The 12187-nt window shown below is 33.2% G+C and overlaps 1 protein-coding gene across 2 annotated transcripts in view; it reads left to right on the top strand.

Annotated features, from left to right (window-relative positions):
- The window catches only part of Ret (Ret oncogene), a 39760-nt gene that overhangs the window by 22719 nt on the left and 4854 nt on the right, over positions 1 to 12187 (top strand). For both annotated transcript variants that reach the window (XM_036366975.2, XM_036366974.2), the window contains exons 3-6: positions 8730 to 9502; positions 11365 to 11530; positions 11590 to 11687; positions 11767 to 12149. In XM_036366975.2, the coding sequence (XP_036222868.2) occupies positions 8730 to 9502; positions 11365 to 11530; positions 11590 to 11687; positions 11767 to 12149 (1420 nt within the window). The remainder of the gene's footprint in view (positions 1 to 8729; positions 9503 to 11364; positions 11531 to 11589; positions 11688 to 11766; positions 12150 to 12187) is intronic.

The raw sequence follows: 12187 nt of genomic DNA, 5'->3' as shown, positions 1-12187 counted from the left end.
TTAAATGTTTATTTCTTATATACGTTTTAGCGTTTATATTTCTATTTCCTGCTTTTCCTATTCGAATTTATTTATATTTTTCATTTTGCTCTTGCATTTCCGTTCCATTTTGGTACCTCTCACATTTTGTTTTATTTTAAAATTTGGTTTATTCTATTTATTTCTTTTTGATATTTTGTAGCTTTTGGCAAGCGGAAGCACTGCGTGTGTGATGTATGTGTGTGCTTAAAAGACAGTGAAAACGTTTAAAATGATAAATGGCTGTTGTTGCTGCTTTACGCATAATTTATTTGTTTTATTTTAAAGTAATAAACGAAAGTGGTTTTGTGTTGAGTGTTTTACTCTATTTTTTTTTTGTTGCAACTGTCTTAAAATGACAGACAAATTTCAAGTTGAATTTTGTGTTGTGTTGCCAAGTTATTTCTTTTGTGATTTATTAATACATAAGAAACTATTTCATATGAAGTTATATCATTCTTAGTCACTCTACCAAACGCACTGCGGTACATTAACATGAAATTTTTATAAATTTTTTTTTGAATCTAATGGTTGATTCATTAATAAAGTGCCAGCACGTTAAGAAAGTTAGTGTTTTCAAAATAATGCTTTTATTAGGGTTGCCAACAAAGCAAAAAGTATAATAATATTTGATAAAAAAAAAAAATCGAAGTCTGAAAGTAAAATTGTTTTGAGTAAATTCTATAATTTTGAAAAGGTAAATTTACCACTTTTAGATTTTCTCTTTTCTCGACAAATGCAAATTAAGAAATATACACTTCCAAGGCACATAAATCGAGTTATGGCAGAATATTATTATTTCGACATACTGACATAAATTTAGAGAAATATAACTCTTTAAGCCTTTGAGACATGCTTTCAGAAAGGAAACTGTCCCAAACTAATATGTACATGTATTTCCTAATTCTAAAAATTGATTCAGACTTATTTATTGGTGGCAATAGTTAGTTTGAAAGTGGGCCACAGAAAGAAGGACAATGAGTTTTGATCTAACTAAATGTGATGTGGAAGTGGCGGTAATTTTCCTTACTAAACACACAGCGCAATCGGGTGCAACGAAATTGTGTAACGCAACATAATTTCGTCACGCTCCTTATAGTGATGGCTAAGCCGATTTTAATAATTTCTTTTGGATTGCTCGCCGTAGCATTCGAATAATTTAAAATTCTTTAGTTAGAAGGTTGCCACTTGTTTAAAAAAAATATATATACATACATATTTGCAACAAAGGAATCAATCTAAAAGGATTTAAGAAGGCAGTAAGCTTTAAGTAAGTAAAAATTTATTTTTAGAGATGGTTGCCACCTGTTAAAAATTGTATTTCAATAAAATTCATACATATACTAATTTTTCAATTTGTGTGTCAAACCACCTTTAAGAACGCTTACAATTCAAAATTTTTTTAGAAGAGTTGCCAGATGTCGAAAATTCAACAAAAAAAATTTACAATAAGGGTATAAAATGAGAGGCATGTTATGTATACGTGCCATATACATACATACATAATATGTATTGCAGCATAGTTTACAAAAAGCAAACATATCATTCCTTGTATACGATAAACACGAAAATGAACTAAATCTAATTTTAAAGTTTAAAAAATTATATGTGTGAGGATTATAATTTTTTAAGATTATTGCCACTTATTTAAAAATAGTAGAATGTGGGTGTATAAGAAGTTAAAAAGATTTACACTTAAATTCTTCTTTTTAGAAGCTGTTAACGTTTTTATTAATATTCATATTGCTATGTTGCAAATGTTACGTATTTTAGAATATATTTAATACTCATAAAGTTAACTCAAAACAAACATATTATTTCTATGACACAAAAATTATGCATAAAATCTAAATTCAATCACTAATGAAATGAATTGTGAGATATCACCAATACTTATCACTCTGACCGCTATTATTATCTACTTTCAAAAACAGATGTATAACAAGTAAGGAAGGGCTAAGTTCGAACATTTTATACTCTCACAAAGTCAAATAGTATACTTTCGCCCATTTTCGCACTATGACATAGAAACATGAAAAGAACGTTATGCACCGAATTTGGTTGAAATCGGTTAAGCAGATCTCAAGATATGGGTTTTCACCTAAAAGTGGGCTGTGCCACTCCCACTGACCAATTTTGAACGCGGTTCCTATAAAGTCATCTCATACCATCCCAGAGATAAAATTTAATGTCTCTGGCGTGTTTAGTGCTTGATTTATCGCGCTTTTAGTAGTTTTTAACAGTACCGTTATATGGGGAATGGGCGGAGTTGCCACCCGATTTTAACTATTTTCACACCATCAATAGAAGTGCTAAAAGCATTTGCTTCCAGTGAATTTTGTCCTAATGTGATCCTGTGTACCAAATAACAGTCTTGTATCTTATTTCGGAGCTTAGTTATGGCAATTTATTTGTTTTTGATTAATGGCGTTTTGTGGGCGTGGAAGTGGTTCGATTACGCCCATCTGCAATACCAACCGTCTCACGGTACCAAGAAACATGTCTACCAAGTTTCATAAAGATATCTCAATTTTTACTCAAGTTAGAGGTTGCACGGACGGACGGACGGACGGACGGACAGACAGTCACCCGGATTTTAACTCGTCTCTTCATCCTGATCATTGATATATATATAACCCTATATCTAACTCGATTAGTTTTAGGTGATACAAACAACCGTTAGGTGAACAAAACTATTATACTCTGTAGCAACAGGTTGCGAAAGTATAAAAATGCCGCATTTTTATATGCAATGCTGAGACAAATCAATTTCTAGAACGTGCCTAAATTTGGTTATATCACATGTAACGAAAAAATGTGTAAGAAGTGTAAGATGAAAATTGACAGAGCCGATACGTCACATATCATTTTATTATCCTTAAATTTACTTTGCCATATGTTTTATCGAACGTCATGCTGCTTAATTACAGTACAGCGTGTTTATGAAAATAAATAAGTATGACGTAAATACGGCAATTTATGACAGTTATTTTTGAGGCAAATAACACCTATATGCGAGTGTGGGTGATTCTGCTTGTTAAATGTTGCTGTTTTTAGCAAAATACTTTGGCAAAAATATCGTGTGTATATGTCTTTCAGCAACTAACTGACGTCTAAAATTTATTTATTGCGAATATCTATTTTTATACGCTGAGCAAATTAACCATGTATTGTTGTTTGTAACACCCAAAGGAAATAATCAGCTTGACGAGCTAAGTCGATTTAGCCATGTTTGTCTGTAAATACGCGCATTCGTCCCTCAGTTTTTGAGTTACCGTTCTGAAATTGTGTGCACGTCCTTTTCTCCCCAAGAAGCTGCTCATTTGTCGGAACCGTCCATATCGGACCACTATAGGATATAGCTGCCATACAAAATGATCGATCAAAATATAGTCCTTGTATGGAAAACTTTTTTTATTTGACGAGGTATCTTTACAAAACGTGGCATAGATTATTGCCCAAGGTCAAGCTACAATATCCGAAAATATTGCTCAGATCGGATAACAAAAGCATATACTTAGCTACCACACAAACTGACCGATCAAAATTAAGATTGAGATTTTTTTATACCCTTTTATGCTATAAGAAATACACCTGTGAAGTAACTGCGGAGCTGTAGAAATTAATGTTTTTTCTTGTTATTTTATATAAATATACCTATATAATATGCAAACACATACATGAATATTTTGGCATATATACATATATATTATATATACATTGTATGCTAATCGCTTTATACATTTATCATGAAATATTGATTTTTTACGTATTACTATCTAAATATTTATTACATATGTGCATAGCATAAAGTACATATCTACATTTGTTTATACGCTTCCTTGTAATCAATATTATTTATTAGTTTAATAAGTAGGTTTAATTAAATTGTGAGTGCAGTAATGGGCCGAAGAGTGAGTGATATGCATGCATTCGAATGAGTTGACTAAAAACAATAAAATAAAGCATTAGACTTGGGAAAGCTGGCTGGCAGCACGAAAAACCTACATATGTATAAACATACAGACATGTAAATATCGTTATCTGCATTACAACAAAAAAAGTTGTATGTAAACTCTTTCCCATTGAATGTCTAATGCGCATTGTTTTCCACTCAACCATCAAATTATGCAAACATTCGCAGAGAAAATTATATATTAATATGTATATACACATGTTTGTGTGTTTGAAGGTAAATAACATGTTTGTTTATAGTATATACATATATATGTACTTCATATGCTCGTATCATAATTTGGCCGAGTATAAAGACAAATATATGACCAGAGAAGCGTGCCTGTGAAAGTCCCAGTTGAATTGGCAAAAACATAACTCGCTGATAAATATGAGCGCGCTTATAAGTATGCTATATTTAAAATACCCACGCATATGTGTGTATGTATGTAAACATTTTATTATTAGAGGGGTGTAATATTTCTAACGATTGTTAACACATTCATAGCCGTATTTGTATTTATCTTTGAATATCTACATATCTACATGTGTAAATAAATACATGCATACAAAGATATGTACTTGTAAGTATATGTGTGTAATAAAGTAAAACAAAGCTGTCGTCGCAGTGTCGCCGTTTGAAGGAATGCGCTCTATGCGCCAGTCGGGACGGTCAATTCAGCTACGAATAATGTGTGCCCAGTAAACAAAAATTGTACGAAATTCACTTGTTACACCAATTTGTAAGTAGAAAAATTTTAAGCCGCATAATGACTAAATTACTCTAGTACAAAAGCTCTTGAAAATGGTAAAAAGTGAAAGAAAGTTTAAATAACAAAAATGAAAGGAAACAAAATTTTTGGGCGATCTGAGGTCGGGAAGAGGGAGGGTAGGGGCGTGGTTGAACTTTTAAGGGTTAAAAACGGTTTATCTCGATTTCCCGCAAAACTACGAGTCGAATAGTGAAAATTTATATGGCAGAGTTGTAGGTAGTAAGATGATCTACAACTTTTGTATAAATATCTTTTGAACATAATCTTATAATTTATTTGTAAAATTGAAATAACCAAGTTTTTATTTTTATCTTTTGCCAAAATTCTTTTTCTTTTACGTAATTTGATGTGAATCTACTTACATATATCCTAATTGTACTGTAATTTTTTTTTTAAATATTTATTTTTTCGCCTTATTTCAACTTAAAATTGAAAAAACCTAATTTTCGATTAAAAATTCTCACGTCAAAATTTAGGATTTTTTTAAAGTATTTTTTTACATCCGCTAGTACGAATAGTAGGTAGATGAAATGAAAAAAGCAACTTTGAATCTTTGTTTGAATTTTTTTAAGAAAATTATTATTTTATAAAATTCAATAAAAGTGAGCATGTGGCTAATTACTTCCGCTCTATTTGATTATACCAGTTTAATATATTTATACCAGTTGTTTATTCGATTCACTACTATTCAAAGTATGGTGAATGGAATACAGAAAGTTCAATGAAAACGATTGTTGTTCATAATAACAAAGACAAAGAGGAAGATACTGCCTATAGTGATTACAATAAACATTAAGAAATTGTCAGAAAAACAGGAAATGTTTCTTACAGAATGAAAACGTGAAAAGGAAATAAAGCAATATATAATAACAATATAGGTGAACTTTATGAATAACCAGAAGAGAACACGAAACGTGTATCATAGAAAAAAAAAGGCGTGGACACAGAGAATAACACGAATATTGACAAACTGTGACTAAGCACAGAAAGTTTTAAGAGCAGGCTGGAAGTAGGGTGGGTTTCGAAATAGTTTTAAGACGAAATTTTCCTCCGCTATTGTGTAATTATCAAAAAAACATGATAAGACTATATTTCAAAAGTGGCTTGGAATTTTTCAGTCCCATTTTAAAAAAGCTCGAAACCCCTATAAAGCAGTCGAAAAATTTTAAAACGGCACGAAAAGATGGAACTAGCACCCGATCTAATAAAATATGAAATTTAGATACATCAACTTCTATCGGTCAAATGTTTCACTGCCAGTAGATATTTTACAGTTTCCAAACCACATTGAATGTCATAATAAACTGTGGCGATGGCTTTCATAGCCTGCAAGTATCTCCGAATAAACAACTGGATTTACGTTCAATAAAATTGTTTTATGAGTGAAACAATATGAAAATTACATCTTGGATCTGTTATATCTTCGTATGTATTTTAAAGAAACCATAATACCTGTCCTTAAATTAACAGTTGAAAAATATATCCGAATTTTCATTCTATCAAGATTATTTGCTGCTACCGGGTATAAGTTTACCCTTACCGCTGCTTACTGGGTATAAGTTTAAATGCTTTCGCATTCGAATTTTCATGAGGATGTGCGCCTGCAAGTAGACTTTATGTTTGCTAACTTCGTATGTATGGTATGTGTGCATTACAATGTTTTTCATTACAAATACCGAGCAAAAATGCTATGTTTAATAAGTGCGAGTTGGAATTTATAATTAAATAGTCCAGCAGTTGTACTTATATTATAATCTCTGAAGATTTCTTTGCAATCTTTTATTTAACTTAATGCAGCTCATTTTTTATTGCATACATATAGGATAAAGAAAGTTTTATTGCACAGATTATGCTGAAATTTACATGCTTTTAACTTTTTATGTAACTTTAACTTTTAAAATTTTTTTAATTTAAAAGGAAACGTCTGAGTCCCTATAAAATATACACATAAATGATCAGCATGATGAGCTGAGTTGATTTAGCCATATCTGTCTGTTCGTGTGTCTGCAGTCCCTCAGTTTTTAAGCTACCGATCTGAAATTCTGCACTTGTCTTTTCCTCACTAAGAAGCTGCTCATTTGTCGGAACGTCTGAACAATAGGGATCAAGTGCTTGTATGGAAAACTCTTTCATTTGAAGAGATATCTTCACGAAATTAGATCGGAATCAAGTTCTTGTAACAAACTTTTGTATTTATGAAGGGTATTATAGCTTCGGAGCAACCGAAGTTAACATTTTTCTTGTTTTTATGTTGCATTTTTCGCACCTTTGAGTCGAAATTTGCTCAAACGGGCTGCTTGGTAATCGAAATGGTCAAAAATAGAACTATGACTTCAAAATTTTTAAAATTTCTCCACAAATAAGTCACGTTTCAATACTTCTCTTCTATAATCTCTGTTTCTATGACTCATACCAAGTAATATTGCTTTTGACCACAACCAGTTTATTTGGCTAACTGTTATTTTTAAAGATTTCGTTGCTTCATCAATCAATTTGTCCATTTTTCGAAGTGCCACTTGAACGCTTCAACAAAAAAGCATGCACACATACACATATAAATATATATGTGTGTTTTTAACGGACACATTTTTATACTCATCTTCTGCAGAATAAAGTCATTGATTGTTTATCTCAAGGATTTCATTTTAGTTTCCGTTGGAAAGTTATTGACACAACGAATGCCCTTAGTGTGAAGTGTTCGGAATGTATATACAAAAAGAATAAAGAAAGACAGTTCAATGGAAAAAATATACATTTGTAAAAAAAAAAATCGAAAAGAAAACAATTTATTAAGCTATACGGTAAATTTTTAAATAGCAAAATACTTCAAAGTTAAAGCGAGGTCGATTTTGTAATTATATGCTATATATGTATATATGTGTATATATGTATACTCGTATATATAATTCATAAAAATTGTCCTTTATTATCTTCTTATAAATCTTCAAAAATAGAATAAATGAAAAGAAAGTGCATAAAATTAATTTATTATTCCTCTATGCTCGCTTCGAAGCTTTATTCTCGAACAGTTTTCACGATTCTTACGTTCTACCTTAACAAGTTCTAAGACAATTGACAAGTCTATTTACATATTAGACTCTTAAAATTATATATATTACAAATTCAATAATCCTACAAAGCAATAGCAGCTATGTATTACCCCTCTTCATAAACTAAATCACACAAAAAAATGAATAATAATTGCTTAAAGACAGCTCATAGATGGTTATTTATTGTAATGTACCATTTATCGATGCAATTTATCAGTAGTAGGTCATCAAAGATCAAGTGAGAAGATACAAACAGTATCTACAAATCATAAAAATAACTAATCTTTAATTAATTTGTTTGAATCACAATATGAGGCCGATACCGAATTGATTCGAAAAGAGGAAGCATAATATCATTAATAGAGGAAGCATAATGTTATTAGATTCAATAATTTCTTTATATAACTGTTACGACGAGCAAATGTATTTAAAACACAAAGCATGAAAAGAGTGGCGGACGCCAAATAACTTTTTCAGTAGAGGATGCTAGAACCGGAGCCGTTCTTCGCTGTGGGGACTCATATCATCAAGAGGGAGTAAAGCAAAAATAAGAGGGAGGAGAGAAAAAATATAACTACAGACTATCAGCCGGAGCCAAGCAAAACTATTATTGGAAGGGTAGAAGCTTAAAAGGTTCAAACAAATAGTCAACGTATCCAATGATAAAGTTAGGATACTGATGATAGTATTATAAACACATATAGCTCCTTAATCTGTAGATGCCTGTATGTATAAGTATAAAATAAGCATAGCTTTATCAAGTTCTTTGTATTACTTGTGAAAGCAAAATATTAAAATGTTTATAAATTATTTAATGTCCGGGGTCTACTTCAAAATTTGTCGAGATAAGACCTTATAGAAATTTAACATTTAAAAACTTTCTTTTACACATTAGCTCAACCCTATGAATAATACTAATTTTTTACACTTTCAGATCCTGCCGTCTACTTTCCCATGACTGCAGTAAAATTAAATCTACCATTTAACGAAAAGTCACAAAGTATATTTTCCAAAATACCGATTGGACGCTTTGAAATATTGCCCGTTGGTAAGGGCAGTGAGGACAAAACTATAGAATATCTCTACACTTTGGAGAATAACGAACTGCTGCATGTGAACGGCAGCACCGGAGAGGTCTTCATGAAGAACGATTATCAAGCTACACAGAAGAAGACGAAAATAATTTTAACCGCCATACCGCGGAATGCGCACAAAACGCTTGGCAACATACCGCAAATGGCATTGGAGGTGACGCCACAAGCGGAAGCTGAGTATTGTGCAAATCTGGAGAATGTCTGCTTTTGGGATGCGGCGCAGTATACAATAGTGGAAGATGCCACCGCTAAGGATTCGGAACAGATGAGTATATTTGAACCTTTGCGTGTGGGCACATTGAATCCACGTGCCACACGTTATCTATGCCCCACGATGGATGTTAAATACACGCTGACGGGTGGTGACAAATATTTTACATTAAAAAATAATGAAATATACACTAAAGTACCGTTGGATTATGAGTACTTCAATACAACAGAAGTGGAAAATTTCGCAGTAACCGTTGGTTGCACGATTAAAATGAGCGGCGAGAAAACGGTCGTGTTCAATAAGACGCTGCATGTGGCGCTTTTGGATCGCAATGACAACGGACCGGAGTTACAAAATGAGGGCGTCTACAATTTCTTGTTGGATAATCCACATTTCAAACAGGTTAGTTTGTTGTAACTACGCACAATTGAAAAGTGGGAAGTGCGGCGTTGGTGTTCGGCGTAAACTTTTCGATTGTTTTTTGCTTAGACTTATCGCACAATGCTCACTGGTTTCGCCATAACACGATTTTTTTTCGTATTATTTTTGTCGTAAGATTGGCTGTTATTATTATTACTTTTATTTTTTTTCGTCTGCCAGCGGGGCTAATGTCTTTCGTGCATTTTCCACCGCTGTTGGCTTTTATTGCATGATACCGGCAAACTTTTTGTGGTAAACTAATTCGCATCACGCAACCGGTATTCGTCTTGTCGGGTTATTCACACACAAACACAAACATATATATATTATATATATATATATAGTGTATTCATTATGACCGTCTGCTGTTCGTCTGGCTTGGTTGGTTGTCTTCCTTGTACCGCGCCTTCTTTCATTTGTCTTAACTGTCTGCTGGTTTAGATGGGGTGGAGGAAACTTAATTTGTGGATTGCCCGTAATTTCCGGCATTTTTTGGTTTAAAGCAAATATTACATTAGATTACGGAAATACACAGTTAGCATTGATTTCGTTTTAGTTTCATTAGTGGGATAAAAGTTTGATTTGAACTTAAAAAAATTAATATCTGCATTAAAGGCTATGCGGAGATTAGGCGTCAAAATGGAAACAGAGCTAAGTTTGACAGTGAATATAAAAAAGCCCTCTACTTAAGTTCTTGTATAAAGAGAGGTGCCTCTTTCGATTTTGTAAAGAAGACTATATTAAAGACTCCTGCAATGTTTTTGAGAAACATCCCTAAGCTGCTCGAGTCTTATCTGGTAGAGGTGGATCCACCTACCTAGAGTTTTACCAGAGGCAGTAGACTCTGAAATATTACGACTAAATATCGTAAACAGATTACCTCTATTGTCGAAAGACATGTGTATTTCAATGGATTCGGATGCAGTAATCGAGCCACGGGTTCGATAAGCTTAAATATGAGTCACTACCACTAAAGAGTTACTAAGAGAGAACTATATGGGCCTGGTATTGACCGAGTGTATCAAAATACTTCTTAAACCATCAGATTTAATTTAATATTGACAGTAATCAACGAGTTCTACAATTAGTAGACCAATTACGAGTTGAAGCTAAGAAGTTGGGCCATACCTCAATATCATAGTGATTGCGGTGCAGAAGAACGTAAAACTGTGCTCAACCTTCAATATAATCGCTTTATCCGTTCAAGAATAAGGCACCATGATATAATTGCAGACATGTGGGGAGCGATAGGTGATGCATGAGACGGTGGGCGCATGAGACTAAATACATAGTCTACCGTATTTAAATTCAATAGTTCCGAACTTCCATCGTATAGAGTCCATCATATTGGGGCTCTCCAAACTTAACATTACTTAAAAATTCCTTGAACATTTTTTTTTAATTTTAACAAACAGTGGCGATTTGCTTTAGTAGAGGCCTAGATCAATAGTTAGAAACGTTACAGAAAGTACTACAAATAATATTTTCACGTGGCATTGTTAGCAGATACATCAATGGTTCACCGATCTAAACAAAAAAAAATTCATATCATTTTGATATCGAGAATCGGCAATCATATAACAGATCATTCTAACCTGGCTTTACCGCGACATCAGGTCGCACTTGTACATGAAATAAGCCCTCATGACAACAATAAACCCTGCACATGTCTTTCAAACCAATATATCTTTGTTTCAATTGTTCAGGACAGTAAAAATTGACATTTCTTGCGCGCTAAATGATATTACCTCTAAAACTTATTTCGAAATGAACATAAACACATTTTTCTTTTAATATACCATAAATTTCCCAACTTCTCACTTCAAAAATACCACTTTTTTCAGAACACTCCAATTGGAAATAAGGTTATATTCATGGATAGAGACTCGCTTACATCGAACACACATTTAACTTATCAGATTTTCAATGACACCAGCGAATTGGTGCGCCCCGATTGCACTGCCTACGAAGCTGATCATACCGGAAAAATAAAGTCCATTTTCAGTTGTCGTAAGTACTGACGTACCGACCTTAAATTTAATCACAACTTTCTTTTTGAATTTTTTCAGAGATTCTATTTGCACGCAACGGTATTTTGAGTCAATCATCATATTGCTTCAGTTTGGTTGCCAGCGACAGCACTGTCAACACTAATACAATAAAAACAGTAAGTTTTCAGTGGATTTATTTAGTTAAAAAAATAACAGGTAGTTGAAAAATGAATTCACTTTTCTATATTTCGGCAGGCAAAAGCGAATATATGCCTACGCACCGATCCTAGTAAGATACACGAGGCTGATCGACCACGCGTTTTAGAGTTGCGCCAACAACGTGGCATGAGCCGACGTCTAACCAACGTGGCTGACTCGATATTGGAAAACGATAAGAACGGTTTCTTAGCACCAAGCATTTTAAGCACCTATACAAAGGATGTTTTCATCCAGCGCACGGCAATGGCTTATAGTCGTGTGGCACAGCCAGAGAACTATCAGAGTTTAATGGAAATGTCAGCGGTGCGCTTCACGATCGCTGAAGATCGTAGTGGCGCTTTTGGCATAACATCATCAGCGGGAATCATTTATGTAAAGAATACGGCGGCGTTGGAACAATCGCCGGAAACAGTTTACTTGTGAGTATGAGAGTGAATGTTAATAGAACTTGAAGTAA

The sequence above is a fragment of the Bactrocera oleae genome, chromosome 3 (genome assembly GCF_042242935.1).
Source record: "Bactrocera oleae isolate idBacOlea1 chromosome 3, idBacOlea1, whole genome shotgun sequence".
Lineage (NCBI taxonomy): Eukaryota > Metazoa > Arthropoda > Insecta > Diptera > Tephritidae > Bactrocera > Bactrocera oleae.
Note: the sequence above shows the minus strand (reverse complement) of the source record. Positions and strands in the feature narration are given on the sequence as shown.